Source organism: Conger conger, chromosome 1 (genome assembly GCF_963514075.1).
Source record: "Conger conger chromosome 1, fConCon1.1, whole genome shotgun sequence".
In the NCBI taxonomy this organism is placed as follows: domain Eukaryota; kingdom Metazoa; phylum Chordata; class Actinopteri; order Anguilliformes; family Congridae; genus Conger; species Conger conger.
Window position 1 is genome coordinate 29,655,467 of NC_083760.1, and position 17,518 is coordinate 29,672,984.

A 17,518-nucleotide genomic window follows, 5' to 3' on the forward strand; every position below is an offset into this window, starting at 1 on the left:
TGCCGCACAGGTTACGTTTCACTTCCTGGCAAATACGGCTTTTTGCGATAATGCACCCTTGTATCCCCATGAAATTTGCATGGAAATGGAATGTTTTTTTCTTTTTCATCATTTATTCTTTTTTTCTTTTTTTTTTTACTCGCCCACGGCTACAAGACACTTGGATGCGTTTGTTTATTTTCAATTGATGAAAAGGGGAATGAAATCATCTGGGAGAGCGCAGTGAGGAATTATTTCACTCACATAATACTCAATTCATGCAGCAAAAAAAAAAAAATCAATTGGCATGCAGTGCATTTAAATCCCAGCCCAAGAGAGTATTAAATAATTAAATCAATATTGTAGAAGCTCATTATTCATGGACGGCCTTTCCTGGATTTTACACTTTGAACTTCCCTTTAATCTCGTTATTAAAATTTCAACAAAATGAACTAATTGAATAATTGCAGCCGGGAAATTAAGTGATGGGATGTGTGTGTGCTCCCAAGATTTAAACATATTTCACTAAATATATTTAAATTCATGGACTGCTTGTTTAACGATGTGTTGCAAAATGCCGAAAATGTAGGCTACTAATCGACTGCTAATGACATCGGTCTCTTGATTGACAAAACTGGTGTAAAGTATGACTTGTGGCACATCCAGAGGCCTATACAGGCCTATATGTCTTCACTTTTACCACTACCTAGATCAAGTACAGAGAGAATGTTGTTTTGCAGAGTACAGGAGGAAGTATATTAAAGAACCTCCTATCAACACAGTCTTTCTAGAAAACCTGGTTAAATCTCAAAATAAAAATAGCCTTCGACTGACTCACTGAAATGGCTGCTCCTAGAGCAAATGTTCTTTGTCAGCAGCCAAGGTTTGCTCTCAATTCATACATGTGAAGTATTTTACGTATGCCTGAGAATGTATTTATTTATCATAATCTGGTATCATTCTCAGTTCATATGAAATGACACCAGGATGTTGTCATCTGAAATGCTGCAGTATACAGATATTTCCTTTGTGAATGCTTTAGAGCAGTGGTTCTTAACCTGGGTTTGATCGAACCCCAGGGGTTCGTTGAGACAGTCTCAGGGGTTTGGCAGGAGTCTAGAGTCTAGAGACTAGTCTAGAGACTAGTGTCTGTGTGTGTCTTGACCCCTGCCGAACCCCTGAGACTGTATCAACAAACCCCTGGGGTTCGATCAAACCCAGGTTAAGAACCACTGCTTTAGAGCCTTTGAGTAATGGGGCAATTGTACTGTATGCGTTAACAGTCATCCTTAGTGAGATGTAGCCAGCCTCATTAGCAATACTGTGAGTAGGGCTGAAGAATTGTATTTGAGAGTGGTGAAACGGGCAAGGGGCGATAGCCAGCAGTACATGAATAGGCACTCAGACCAGGCAAAGGTACAAAGGGAAATCCAGAAAACGTAATCTAAATCTTGTTATACCTGTTTGCAGGAGTTTTTACCTATTGTCTGGACTTTGTATCATGAACTGCCTTATCCCCATTGAATCGGTTTGCCGACTCTTGACCATCGCCTGTCTGACCTGCATATTTTATAATAAAAACTTCTACGCCTTGGTCCCGCTTCTGGGTCGCTTGTTCTATGGACCTGAATCTGGAAAAGAACTGACATTCGGGTATAAATACACAGGTGATTGGACTGAAATAAGGTGGTGAGTGTGAGGAACAGGTAAACGAGGCACGAGGTGAAATGAAGGAATGAATGAACTGACTACGGAAAGCGAGGGCAGACGCCAAACGTGGACATGAGGCACAGAATGGAAAATGCCAGAACAGAACAGAGAATGACACATACGTTAAGGTCAGAGTTCAGTGTGAACATACAGTATACAGTTTATGTTTTTTCTTTGATCGTTGTTAGATTTATTTTTGTTTGATGTGGGAAGGTTTACACAGCTTGAAATGGTCTGCGTTAGTAGAGACACTAAAAGCCTTTTATATATCCAGATGATGGCCCCGGTATTGTGAGTGATTCCTAGGGATTAATTAGTATTTTATTTTATAAAAGCTTAGAAACATTGGGCATTCACAAGTCCACACGGTCTGTTTGGAGACTGCAGGGTGATTATTATGGAAAGCAAGTAGTCTTCCTTTCTCTATACTTTGTCCCTAGCTACTTCATGGTCTATAAATACGTGATTTAATGGAAATATCAGGGGCTATTCTAGTGCTTTTCAAATTCAGTTGTAAGTGTGGGTAAAACATGGGGCCTAGGAGGGCTTTTGGCTACAGAATCCCCACCTTGCTAGGGTGTATAAGACAGGATAATGTACAATAATGGGATATAGTCTATATAGCCAACTTTCAAGACACCAGTAAAAGCTACAATGGCTGATGCTGTAGATTGATGGCTCACTGAAGCGTGACCCCTGCAAAAGACGCAAAAAAACGACCCTGCAATCGCACATAGAAACGGATCTCATCAACCACCGCTGCTACCCTGAATCTAAACCTCCCACAAAATGGCTGAACTTCAGTCGGCTCTGTTTCCTACAGGAGACATTGGGCGGGGCAGTGTTTGAGCAGAGTGAAGGTCACACCGCCTGGGCCTCCCGACCCGTCGGTGGGACACTTCCATTAACGCTGAACACGGGAGCCGGTGCGTGATTATTATGTAAATGTGGGCTATTACGCGGTTAATCCAGGGATGCGGAGGGAAAAAGGGGAGAACGTTCCTGGGCGCCAGAGGCCGAGCTGAAGGCCCATTAACTTCTATCAGGGGCCGGGCGCTCAGAAGAGGTCCCCCCCTGGTACCGGCTCCACTTTGTCACTGCCAACAGGACAGCTGTGACCCAGTTCCTCAACAGGAGCAAAGACGGTCCACATAACTCCATGCGCTGCTGTGTGTGTGCGAGAGAGAAAGATATTGGGAGGTAGTGGATGGTCTTTGAGATGTTAACGAGGATAACCACTCCCCTGATCCCTCTCCTATAACTCATGATCCACAGTTTGCGCCGTTGGCCTACAGGAAAGTGGGGGCACATCATAGCCAATCGATAGTTATCATTACCTCGCCCAGATAGTTTGGTTGAACTTTTATAGTCGGAAATTTAGGCTTCGAAAAATTAGTTTTAAAATACATTTAAATTAATTATTTTATTGTTGCCTGCTAAACAGGAAGATATTGGGAGAAAGGAGAGAAATTGAGATGATAATGCTTAAATATATTGCTCTGCACTTTGGCAGCATACACTAAATGTCCCTTGGCTGATAATCTTGAGTTTGGGAAGAGACTAAGCAAGATGGCAAAACTGCTCCGAATATTTACGGTCTTTGTTCCTCTCTTAAAACTTTAGTAAGGACTTGAACAAGGAGTTTCTCATTCATAGAAATCGCCGACTCAGTAAAGAAGTAAAGACCACAGCACCTTTAAGTTGGGCCTGAGTGACAATCTGTGTGGAGAGAGTTCTGTTTATGTGAAGGACGGCACAATAAAACAGAGTTAACGGTAACATTTTTGGTGAGCCTGTGCAAAATGCCGTTTGCTTTCTCTAACACTGCTGTGATAGTAAATGTGAACCATCACTTCAAGTGGCAGGCCTTAAAATAAAACCAGCAGGCTTGGCTTGTGTGGGGTAAAGGGACAGGCTGCGGGGTGAAATTAAGTATGAACAATAAATCATTAAAATATCAGCAGAAGTCAGCAGAAGGTTAGCAATTATAACTAACTGTGGTTGTGCTGTGCTAGTTTCTGTATATTTGGTACCACTTAGGAAAATAGCCTGCATATAAATGCTGAATAAAGCCTTCATAACTGCATCATAGCTCATCACCAGTGTAGCCACAATAAGATCTCAGCAGACCCTTGAGCAAGGCCCTTAACCCTGTATTGCTCCAGGAGGGATTGTCCCCTGCTTCGTCTAATCGACTCGAAGTCGCTTTTAATTTCATGATGTAACTATATATATATATATATATATATATATATATATATATATATATATATATATATATATATATATATATATATAAAACCTACCCACCTCAAAGATGGCCGTGTTCTAAATCAATCTTTCTCAACTCCTTGGGACCCACTTGCCAGATGGTTTTTGTTGTAACCAGGAATTAACACACCTGATGTAACAAATCAAGGGCATGTTTGGAGGTTTGATTGGTTCAGTCTTTAAATCAGGTGTGTTCCTGTTTACAACAAAAACCTCCTGAGGACTGTAGTTGAGAAACACTGTTCTAAATCATCACCGTATGTTTGACATTTATGTTTCGTTTCTTTTATTCAGCTTCATGCTTCTGTTTCGGGGATATAAACGGTGTGAATGATGTAGAGAGAGGCTTCACGCACCCTACAACAAATTTGACTCTACGGGTGACTCATCTATTAGAATCTAGTCTTTTTACCACACAATTCTTTTTTATTTTTTAACATTTTTAATTTTTTTAAACCAAAACAGGTCTGCGACCCGTTGTTGGCTTCACAAAACCACAACCTACACTCTGCGAATTAGCTGACCAAGTACACAGGTGCAGTGGCCAGCCAATGTTGGCAGATTTCATGTTTGGTGTGAATGCTGGTGCCTCAAGAAAACAACATGTGTATACAAGGTTTAGGTCTTGAGAGCAGCATCTTCTGGAAAGTGGAAAGTGATATTAGATTTCCTGTAAGAGGGAGCTACTGTGCACAGCTGCAACACACAAGGCAAAACTTAATAAGTTGTCATCAGGTTTTTCTTTTTTGTCTCCATCCCTGTTTCTGGTTCACATGTATGCCAAGCATGTCTTACTTATTGGAGTCCAAATAACAAACACATGAAATGAGTTTGTTTTTCCAGTGATAATTTGTTTATCAGTGTGGGTGGCCCCGTAGACTTTTTCTTTTCCTCCCTGAAGATAGTCGTTGCTCTCTTAATTTGTTTACTGAACAGATACCCTCATCCATGGGCACCATCTTTATGAAACTTGCAGTAATTGGCACATCATTTTAATTAGTCGATGTAATTGCGTAATATTGTGCACAGTAAATGTGTTATTGTATCTCACAAATGTAAACACGTTTAGCAAGTTCAAGACAAGTATACAATGCAAATGAAGGTTTGTAGTTATAAAGTGCTTTTCATATAAGGATCTGAAAGCAGTCTGCAGTAAGGAAATGGTGAATTTACCTCAAACACCACTCAGCCCCAATCACGGAGATGTACAGGATTCATTTTGTGGCAGAGCTCCCAGTCCTCATCAGTCGAGTGGGAGAAATGGAACACAAAACAAGAACGATTATGCTATCAAAGGACATTATGTCTTTTAGTAAATGGGGAATGTAGCACAAAATGAAACTAAAATTAAGGTAATTGTATCTCTTTGCATATTGGCCTGGCTGTCACATTTAAAGCCATTTGTATCTGTGCACATTGCCCAGGACTCCCTTCGAAAAGAGATTCCTTTTCTCAATAGAATTCTTTCTGGTAGAATAGCGGTTAAATAAAACGTGGTACAATTTCTGTTATTTCTGTTACTTTGGATTTGAAATGAACCCATGAATATGAAGTTAAAGTGCAGACTGTCATTTTTAATTTTAAGGTATTTACATCTTTATTGGGGTGAGGAATTGGTAGGAATTGCATCCCTTTGTATACATAGTCCCCCATTTTAGGGGACCAAAAGTAATTGGACTCTTGGCTTCTTAGTTGTTTCTGAGTAGTCAAGTCTGGTTATTCGATCCTATCTTTATTGCAGATATAGGCAAGCTTTGGAACATTATTTAGACGAAAGGGAGCACTGGTGAGTTCAATAATTACAAGGGGCTGGTAGGCCAAGGAAGACCACTACAGTTGATCACTGAATTCTCGCCATAATGGAGAAAATCCCCCAACCACCTGTCCGACAGATCAGAAACATTCTTCAGGAGACAGGTGTGGATTTGTCGGTTACTACTCTCCATCAATGACAGAAACTGATCTACAGAGGCTACACTACAAGATGCTAACCGCTAGCTGCAAAAACAGGGTGGCCATGTTATAGTTTGCTAAGTAGTATCTAAAAGAGCCTGCAGAGTTCTGGAAAAAGGTCTCCTGGACAGACGAGACCCAGATTTACCTGTACGGTAAATAGAGATGGCGAGAGAAAAATGTTGTGGCTAAAAGGAACGGCCCAAGAAACTCTTTCTTTGACATTGTGGATATTTCTTGATTACTTTGTGAAAATCTTGAGTTTATCTTTATTTCATGCATTTACTTTGTGAACATTCAGTTAAAAGGATTGTCAATTTAGTTATTTTAATGAAACAATACCATTTGTAGGGTAAACACTTACATTTTTAGAACTGTCCAAATACTTTTGGTCCACTAAAATGGGAGGGCTATGTATAAGAAGGGATCCAATGCACTGGAGTACAGAGCCAAAAGAACAGCAATTGTGCCGCTGTCCAAATACTTATGGATGCACTGTATATGTGGTGCCCTCTATGGGTAGTGCACCACCCCCCTGTTTATATTGAGCACAAGAGGAAAGCTCTGAGTACAATAACAAATTCCGACATACGTAAATAATAGCAGATGTTGATTTGAAAAATTGTACTTTATTTCATACAAAATCAATGCTTGGACAGCAATAATGATCTTACAAGGAAACAAACACAATTACAGTGGTCTGAAATAATTCCCTTAAGGCATATAACACCATAGACTGGAGTCAGCAGTAACCCTGACGTAGTATAGTGAATCAGGAAGCATAACTAAGCACAAGTGACATTCAATTTAATCAACCCAAGTCAAAACCAGAAAGTACACAATTGCAATTCATATCCTGGATATACACAGACGACCAATGATTATGCTGGGGGCCAGGACCCCATAAGTTGTCTCGCTGAAGGCGGAAGAGCATTTTTCTGGTAGCTGTATAACCTATGGGTCCCCCTGGCTGCCAGTATACATTGCAACAGTGAACAGTGGTATTTCAGGAAAGAAATTGAACTAAAATGGATCTACGGACAGAGCAATGGAATTTTTCATCATGTGGCAGTGGTGGTCTTGTATGATTTCAGGACCAAGCCAAGTCAGGGGAACCCACGGGGGGGGACCTTCCTCTGGACTAGGGATTGGGGTGTTGTTCTCTAGACTGTTGCTCTCGGACTGGTATGCTGTGTGTGGTGGAGCAGGCTGGTAAGCAGCCTCTCTTTCAGACCTGGGTCAGATACGTAATTGTTTTGGATTCAAATGCTTTCCAGTGCTTGATTGATTTTGCCTGTTGCAACCAATTGAGCCAACCTGGAGGACCAGAGAATCTTTTGAGAGTATTTCCTATCCTTCAGACAAGCTCAGTTAAGTGCAGAAAAGTTTTGATTAAAAAACAATTACATACACTCTCAGAAATAAATTGACAGTGGAGGTACATTTTTGTTCTTCAAGGATCACATTTTCAAAATGTTACGCTGACAGTACAATAATATTCTCTTTGGAAAACGCACTGTACTCATTTGTCTCCGAACGTGCACTCAGAAATAAATTAACAGTGGAGGTATATTTTTGTTCTTTAAGATCAAATTTTCTAAATGTAACCCTGAAAGTACAGTAATATTCTCTTTGGAAAATGTACTGTACTCATTTGTATCCAAACGTGCACTCTGAAATAAATTGACAGTAGAGGTACATTTTTGTTGTTCAAGGATCACATTTCCGAAATGTAACCCTGAAAGTACAGTAATATTCTCTTTGGAAAACGTACTGTACTCATTTGTATCCTTACAGGAAAGGTACAAATTAATTATATATTGCTGGCTATGTTTACCACCCCAGCGACAAGAATTTGTAACTTTTTTGGAACGTTTTGTACATTTACTGTATTTCTGAGAGTGTATTTGACCCAGGTCAAGTTTCGAAACATCCTTGGGACTTCCATGTAATGACTGACAGGCCAGTCAAAATTCTTCCCTCTTTAAACTTGAAAAAATTCTAGTCTATAGAAATGAAATAAGGTGAAGGTGTGGGTTGGAGTCTGGTTAAGCAAACCATCTGGGGCAATGGCAGTGTGCGAGATCAGGTCAGAACTAGTCTTTCCTTTACAGCGAGCGCATGAAGTCCTGATATACGGCATGATTACAGTCTGCCTCGCAAAGCTTTCCTCCCACGTGGGCTCGAAGACATCCGACTAATAGAACCTTCTGGAAGATGAGCATCTGGATCAGCGGAGGGTGGTCATGTGAGCAATTTCCTTTCTCTTTTCCGCACAAATTGTGGGTGTGTGTGTGTGTGAGCGAGAGAGCTTGAAGGGATAAAAGGGCTACTCTTTCATAAAGAATTTCCGCTGTTACTGCGCCGTCATGTGAAAAGGCCAGGTTCAGTCCAAGTTCACAGCTGAGGGCCAAGCTCTCGGAAGTCCTACGGACAGGGTCGCCCAGGGCCCGGTGGGGGCCGACATTGCTCATTGAGCCGTAAATGTTACCCCCCCCCCATCCTGAACAACTAGCCTAGTGTTAATGTATTCCCACAATTCAACCTTACAATGCAGTTTCTCATGATACATAAAGATGTAATGCATAAACAATGTTATTATTCGCAGCTCTGCAAGTAGAAGTCTTTCATAAATTAGGATTAAAGATGAGTGACGTTCGTATTGCCATGAACATGCCGTAATGTTGTTTTACTCTATGCATGGGAGGGATTACCATCACATTGGGCTGATGTTTATTTCATTCTTAATTATTTGCTTATCAACATAAGCAGTGGTATTAACTAGTAATACTTGACTGTGTTATATGCAATTTAATCATGGGAACTGTGTAACATTAATAGGACTTTAAAAGAAGTTAATTTGTTTGCCCTGCTTAACACGTGAAATGGAACCGTATTAGATGTTATCTGTAACGTCGCGCCTCGCAAACAATTCGCTGTGGTGCAAGGAATTTGAGTGTTTACATAGTCACCGTGGTATTGTCAAAAACATACGGAAACAAAGGCTTCCTTATCTTCACTCTGTCAGCTAAATTTATGCGACGGCACTGTTCACGAAGCTTTAAACCCCTTCATGCCTTTCTGTAAAATACACCTCCTCCCCCCCTCCTCGTTTTGTATATTAATGTTTTATATTTAATGTGACAGTCGAGACTGAAAGCAGGGTAAGAAAAAAGTAAACCAAACAGGCCACAACAACACAAATCCTTTTGTTCCTTCTCCTTTTGCAGCAGGCGAATGTAATCTCGGCGAGTCCTGCTTTCGTGTTGTCTGCTTTTCTTCCAAGAACAAAATAAAATCCTCATCAAAATTTCATATTATTTGTTATGAAACTAACAGTGCTGTGGGGCAGCTGTATTATGAATCATCATAGATTGCTTGCAGCCTCATTACCGGCTGTTGGTAGCTTCTTCCAGTGCTGCACTGAGAGCACTGTTGTGTGGGGGAGTTCTCCGGAAAATTACTCATTGAGATGGAAGAACATCTCATTTATAGCTACCCCCACACCCAAAAAGTGTTTTGTTTTAATGAAATCTTTGGAAAGTGTTTTTTTATCTGTGCTGTTCTCCAAATCAAGGCTACAGGTTTCTGTGGTTCAGCGGCCAATTTCCAGCATTCAACTGGACTCTAGCCAATAGGCCCAGGTGAAAAGTCCAGGGGTCTGTCAGTCATCATCCAACTGAATTCACTAATTATTTCTACCTCCTGGCTAAGGAATTGTGCTCATTGTCAAATCTGGTGATTGGACCAAAACACTTGAGAGGACTTTTACTTTCTGAACTTGGATTTTCCACCTATAAGTGACTTGAGGTAATCACCTCGGACATTAAACGCGCCAAAACTGGCAGGCACTGGAGTCCAAATACTGGAGTTCAAACTTGTGTGTGTGTATGTGTGTGCATATGTGCATTACTGAATTAATTACTGACTTTGTTTGTTTGTTGCAGCTCACATCAAATGAGACCCGGTCTCTGCAGGCTAATAAGACACACTTATCATTTCCATATTTACAAAAACTCAATAAATACGGCGCAGGCAATTTGTTTTGTTTTATTGCAAGCCCTGTGAGCAAATATAACAAGATTATAAAAGCACCTTGCTCAAAAATATGACTGAAAATATTCTGAAAGCTGTTTGTACAGCAGTTTAAAAAATAATTATCTGTATTTCTTGAAGACTCAAACAGGATGTTATTCCCCTGAACTCCTTAAATTCTAGACTATCACGCCATGTACATAGTGGCAGACAGATTCCTGGAGCGTACGTATGTATAGTTGGGAACATTTTCCCAGAATGCGTGTCATAACCCCTCTCAGCAGCGATGGTATTCTGAGCAAGGGCTTGTGTCGCGGCTGCTAGTGTAGCGACATCATCGCGGGGCGCAGCGCTAAGCTGTGATGACTTTACATGAATCTGGGCTGCTGCTCCCTGCCTTCCCACTTTTGTTTTGGCTGTTTTGTTTTTTTTGGGTTTTGTTGTTAGTGCCGGTTGCCTGCCAGCTAGCTGCAGGCGGTTCGGCATAGAACTCAACTAGGCTTAAGCAGTCTGCATTTTAACCATCTTTTCTTGTACTATTTCTATCTGGATTGCCCTGCCGTATTTATAGCCCCCTCCCCTCTCTGTTTCTTCTTGCTTTTGGCTGTGTGTAGCCTAGTGCTTAAGGGGACCCGTAAGGTTGGTGGTTCAAGCCCCAGTGTAGCCACATTAAGATCCGTACAGCTGTTGGACCCTTGAGCAAGGCCCTTAACCCCACATTGCTCCAGGGGAGTGTCTCCTGCTTAGTCTAATCAACTATAAGTCGCTTTGGATGAAAGCGTCCGCTAAATAACATGTAATGTAATGTTTATGCCACCCTTGGTAAAGGAGTCTGACGACCACCGTTTCACCGGTGATGAATCCCGACAGAACCACGTGTACACATTTAATTGTGAAATTAATGCAGCTAATGTTGCATGATAAGCCATCAGACAGATAATATTGTTTCTCAGTGAAACATGGAATGGAATGAATGCATATTATAATGAGCATTTAAATGTGTACTTATGACATAATATTATTTAATACCGTGCAAATTAGACATTAAAAACTGGAAGCATGAAAAACTCAGAGATTACAGAGCGATCACTGGAAAGATTCTTTGTTATTATGTGAAACGCTCTTTCTCCATTACGGCATCTTAGCTGCTTTTTCATCAGCGGCTGGAGGAGGATGAAGCAATAGCTCATTATTTCGAGAGAGAATTTTAAAAAGAGCTTACGTGGAGTGCTTTTGATGAACAGGGAGTTCATGGAAACTGCAATATACGTCAGTTTGCTGCAGAATCTGAATATGCTGAAAGGGCACAATACTTATATCAGTCTGTTTTCTTTCCTGTCATGAAAGGAACGATCCTTTCTTGACATAAGAAACAACATAAATGCAAGAAGCGCTGCTTCTGAAGGCGGAAGAGGCTTGAATGGGTTTTTAAAATGGACGCCTCAAATAGGTATTTGAAAGAGTACAGTAGCCATGTAGAGCCGGAGTTCAGAGAGCCTGCAGAATCCATTCACAGCCGAGATATGACCGGGCAGGAGAGCGGACTGGGTATCGCCACGGCTTCTAGAAAACCAAACGGCCTTTTGTGGATGTGTGTGATCGGTAGTAGGGTAGCCGGAGCGCCCGAACAGGCCGCACAAGCTCAAGGATACGCGCTAATGGTCTCGGTGTTCTGGGAAATCAAACTAAATCCCCCGACCGCGAGGTGATGTGCGGGGGCGGCGGTGAAGGGGGTAGGGAGGCGGGCGCTGAGGAGGTGACCGGACGGTCAGGATGACAACGCTGTGACTCACGGAGTCTGCACAAAGCTTCAAAGATTCTTATGCTGTCAGTTTCAAACCAAGGGCAAATAATGGTGGTGTGGGCTGAAGTATAAAAGGTTTTTTGACGCCGTGCCATTTATACATTAACGCATTCCTGACTTGAACGGTGAATAAGCACCGTGAGTTTTGATATGGCCTAAATTTAGAAGCAAGTCTTCCTGTTTTCAGGGGTTTCTACCACCAAAGAGCTTCTCACTTCATAACCGTGATGAAGAGAAAACCACCTCCGTATATCCATGGCAGATGGCGAACTATGTAATTATGATTGATTTCATGGGAACAACAGGAGCGAACTGATTAAAGGCTGTGTGAGGCCAAGCCTTCAGTTACAATGCACAAGCTTCTATAGGCTTGTCGCTGTTGTCTGCCAGGGAAATTAATGATGCCACAAGCAAGCAAGCGGTAGCAAGCATTCGGTAACCCTGAACAAGTCGCTGTTTGTAAAATCACAAATGAATATTCGTCTCCTATAGCGTTTTACTCCGCAGAGAGTCTTTTTATGATCTTGTGCTGTAAGATTAATAGAATGATGGCACTCTCGCTAATGAAAAGTCAATGGGGATCTCCCCAGACCCTCACCTTTTGCTGTTGCCAAAGCAACGGACTTACCCTCAAGATCAGGCGATTGCCCCCCCTCGGAGTACAGCGGATGCAATTGATATTGATTGAATGCTTTATCGTTGAGTTATTGGTGCTGGATTATGCATTCGACAAACAGCATTTTCCATCATTGTGATGTAACTTGCAGTAAAATTGAACACTCAACATTTTTCAGTTAAGCTAAAGATAATTCTCCACACCGCCTTCATCAGTGAAATGGATGCCAGTATCTAATTAACCTGTACATCTGGTTAAGAGCAGGGGTATGAACAATTACCATCCCAATATAGCATCATGTCACTGATGACGAGAGAGTGTGGAAACATTTCCGAGAATCTTCAACCTCACCTTCGCCGAACAGCTGGGAGTGCATGTCATTCAAGTTATTTTCATCTTCCCACCTTTGTTTTAGCCCAAATGAATAAAAGATGAGCACATACTTTATTGCATATTGACTGTGATATCAGACTTAATGGCTTAAAGTGTGGGAGAATAATATTTTGATTCCCTGCCGCTTATTGTGCAACAGTCGGTAAATGCTGTAAGATGTTCTGGGGAAGCAGCAGCATCAGACCCAATGTTTTTCCAGTGTCAGGTATCTGCAAAGTGGCAAGGACGCCCTGTGTGAGGGGTTTCTCTTGAATCTTAGAACTCTGTTCCCTTCCCAGGGCTTGCCTTGTCAAATTGTTTGGTTCCATAATGGGTCATTGTCACGGTGATGTGAATGGTCTAAAAATAAATACTATAATTAATTTACTATAATAAATACTCTTTTTATAAATCTTGTTTGAATCAATGGTACTACTATAAATATACGAAAACATTTTCAGGGGGAGACCATGCCTAACTTTGGATTATGATATTTCTGTGTCATTATCTTGAAGAGCGATAACTAAACCATTATGTTCATTTCAAAATTGGAGCTCAAAATTATGAGATGTTTGACACCCTGCTTAAATATTATTCTGCTCAGTAAATAATATGTTGTCATCTCAAGCTTCTGCCACTACATTCGAAGTAGAGGTAAATACTTTTCATCTAATTGACGCACAGATCTAATTAAAAAAAGTTCTCAGATGGAATCAACATGGTGACTGTTAAAGACATGTATAGCAGTCTGTCTAGTGCTATCTTTGCGATGGTAAACAATTCACTTTTCACAAGGTTTTTTCCTGATAACCTAAAAAGGGCTGTCAATAAATATTTGCTCAAAAAGGCTGATCTAGACTTTCTTTTAGATTAAACTCAAAACCTCTGTTTTCTTGGCAAAGGTGCCAATCAAGGTGGTCAATTTTAATATGCATTGAATAATGCCCATAATGGCCAATTTAGTGTTCTAATTCGTTTAAACCTGTTGCGTTCAATGCAGTCTTAAAATAATTCGAGTTTAATGACTTTACAGATTTACTTATCTTACTGATAGAAAAGTATTTGTTGTTCTCGATGCGTCAGGAAAGTTAGAATCACATGTGCTGTCCACAGGGCCCAAATCTTGAACTTTTGTTTTTCCCATTTGGTAATAGTATTCACAATATGTCTTTCCATATGTGTGCACATTATTTATTGTTGGATATATAAGTGTTGAGAGCTCTTCAGTTGGGGTTGTTGCCAAATGCTTGTCTAATATGAAAAATTGCACACCGCAAACTCTCTTTAACTGAACAAAAACAAAACAGAGGCACTTATGTTAGGTCAAAAGAGGCGAAGAGAATTGTTTTGCTGGGATCAAATTTAAGTTTGAAGTCAGAAAGTCTTGAAGTAATCTTGGACTCAGAAGTAAGTATGAAATCACATGTTTTAAACATTACCAAAGTTTCTTTTCATCATCTTGGAAGCATAGTAAAGATAAGATCTTTTTTTTATCATTGCCAGATGCTGAAAAAATCAACCATTTTTATTTCAACTGGCCTGATTATTGTAACTCCACTGTGCCATTGGAAAACTAAATAAGCTAAACAAAAATAATTGTAGCAACCAGGCTATGGAAAAGGACAGTGACGTGGTCTTGCATACCCTAGTGTTCATATCTCTATGTTGGCTTGTATTTTGCTTTATTCAGAAAGCAGAGAGGGTAACAAATGGAGAAGGGAACATAGATGAGAAGGTACCGGAGAGTCGACCGCCCTTGGCTCTTCTCCACATTATTTCTTCTCTTCTCCAGTCCCTCGTGACACTTCTCTATACTTCTCTCCACAACACCATTACTTCTGTCGTCTCTGTTGCAGTTACTCAAGACTTCAAACATACAGAAAAGTGAACAGCTGAAGTTAAATTATACATGCCTGCTTCCTTATTGCATTTTTTTCAATTTATGTAATAAACTTAATTACTTATTTCATTAAGTCCATATCTTATCAAAGCAATTTTCATCGTTAGGCATACAGTAGTTTTCTTACTGAAATGCAACAGACTATTTTTTTTTTTAAGTTAAGTTAATAAAGCTAATAAATGAAATAGAAACAGGAAATTTAATACCAATTTTTTTTTCATGGAGTTCAAATAAAAATCAGTTGACCATCACATAGAGCTCCACCATGAATATTATTAGAATAGTTTGACAGCCTACATTCTGACATTACTCCAGCGTGGCAAGAAGGGAGTGCTTCCATATGGCGAAGGTTGTCGACTAATGAGGATGCATAAACTAATCTGCTGCCTGGCAAATGGTTACAGCCTGAACTATAGAACTACACAGACATCTTTGACTTTCATTGCGCAGCTACACAACAACAGAGCTGTCAACAGCTAATTTGGAACACACATACCAGGCTAGCTAGTGATCACTATGCTTAATGTACAGTACCTTGCTGGCTGATATTCTAACTGGCTAGTTCCCCAGCTTGGGTTATCGAGTCTCACGGCACCCTAAAGGTGTGGGTGATGCTAGCTAGCTAAGTAATGGAATGCTAGTGAAGATGCAAAGGAAGGAAATATAAAAAGATAACAATTTCCTAGATTGGTGGTTTTCAAATTAGTCTTGTGGGACCCCCTTGTATGCTGGTTTTCATTCCAACCACAAGTGCAATACCAGAATTTCAACAAATGAAATTTTTCTTTGTTACACGTTTTGTGTTTTGAAAGATTATTCACTTTGTTTAGCCACTGTTTATCAGAAATAGAGTGAGCTCCAAAATGTTTGGGACAAACATATGTTTTCTTCACAATTTGACATTTCTAATCAAACAATTCACACGTGCTTACAGCCTTTTACTTACATGCTCAGCTTTTTTATGGGTATTACTTAACACTCTGGCTTCGCCATGTACAAATTACGGCACTTTTTATGCATATTCTTCCCTCTCCAGCTAACTGGAGCTTTGCATCTTGTATTTTAGCCTCTAGTTCTGTTTCTGAATGTTCTAGGGGCAGTAGTTACTGATACATCCACACCTGCTTCCTGAACAGTGATTCTGATTTGTCGGACAGATGTTTGGCATATTTTTTAATTATGGTGAGAATTCTTCAATCATCAAGTGTTCAAGTCATTTCCGGGCTCGCCAGTACTCTTCCAAACAATTTATTTTGGTAAGCCTATTGTTAGGACTATGTCTCTGGCTGTTTTTTCTGGGGTTTTTTTATTTCCTTACCCTCATAATAGCTGCCTTGACTTTCATTGGCACAACTGTGCTCCTCATGTTGTCTTTAATAAAATCTGAAAATCTGCACTTTAACCACATGTGAAATATTGTTGATCACAAATTGCGGAGTACTCTTGCCAAATCGCGAAAAAATATGTTTTTGTCCCGCAGTTGCGCACTATATACTATGTATGAATGTATGTGCCCATATACACACAAGCATATACACACACGCACACGCACACACATGCACTCTCACACACACACACGCGCACACACACACACACACACACACACACACACACACACACACAAAGGGCTCTATCGCGTATCGCAGTGAATGTGAGAGGCTTCTCAGTGCTACCGAGAGTGATGACCCTGCAATCTTCTGTGCTCAAAAGTGCTGACTGGAGCATATGCGCCCTACGAGCTCTACCTCCCCTTTATCCGCCTTCCCATGTGCCCCGGCTTCAGTGAAAAAGCGCTTAAGCTGGGGCTATGACTGACGGTGTGCATGTTGCTCTTTTATCACACGAGAACATGCTGTGGCGGTCTTGTGGCGAGCTTAAGACGCGCACTCTCTCTTTTCTATGATTTGCCGAAGCGAGCTTTATCCCGGGCGTAACAAACGCACAGCCACACCGATCAGTAGCTGGTCCTTTGCTCCTCTACACCTGTGGTAATACAGTGCAGTCAGCAGGTATCTGACTTCAGAAGGGTTTATACTCTAATGAGAGCCTTTACAGTGGTGTACAATGGGAGAAGGCTGCTCTGTGTTACCTGGTCTCCTGTTATTAGTGTTGCTGCATTTTTGTGCTGAGTGAACAACCTGCAGTACTGTACACTGGATTGTGTTGTAGCATTTGTAGCATGTTCGGCACTTGGTACTTATGCTAGATATCTATAAAAGGAGATCCAAGACTGCGCTTTGTATAGCGAAGTGTGCTTTGTTTTCTTGTCCTCGATATAATATTTTGCTATTATTGTAATAAATAATAAATGACTAGTGCAATTAGTAATCATTTGTCTGCTGGGTTGAATAATAGTGTGAAATATTAAACATTGCATTGTGATGTTAAACATTGTATTGTGATGTTTTCAGCAACAGGCAGGCCATTTTAGGGCGAAGCACTCTAGTCTGCACAGAACTGGGAATTGTAGTTTTTGGACATTTCCTTAGGTCCTTACAGCTCGTATGTCTTTCACAGGCTGTACTACCCTGATCCCCACCCCGCCCGGGCCATCCAGCTGATGAGAGTGGGCAAGCTGCAGCACTTTCTGGGCAGTCTGGCCGAGGCGCGAGAGACCCTGGGACAGGTAGTGTACGGTGCAGACCTGGGCCAGTTACGTATTTGTTTTCAATTAAAATACTTTTCTGTGCTCTACTGATCTTGCCTGATGCAATTGAGTCTGCCATTAGGACCAGACGGCAGGGTTTGCACTTTTTGCGAGTATTTAATTGGTTTCGGTACACCAGACAAGCTCAGTAAAGCGTATACAAGTATCTGAATCCAAAACAAATACGTAATTGACTGAGGTCTGGTTTGGGCTTAATTCTGGCCTTGCTGT

At 40.9% G+C, this 17,518-nt stretch overlaps 1 protein-coding gene across 1 annotated transcript in view; it reads left to right on the forward strand.

The window, feature by feature from the left end:
- Positions 1–17,518, forward strand: part of smyd3 (SET and MYND domain containing 3) — a 209,374-nt gene that overhangs the window by 191,040 nt on the left and 816 nt on the right. The window contains exon 11 of the mRNA XM_061221466.1: positions 17,158–17,266. Within this exon, the coding sequence (XP_061077450.1) occupies positions 17,158–17,266 (109 nt within the window). The remainder of the gene's footprint in view (positions 1–17,157; positions 17,267–17,518) is intronic.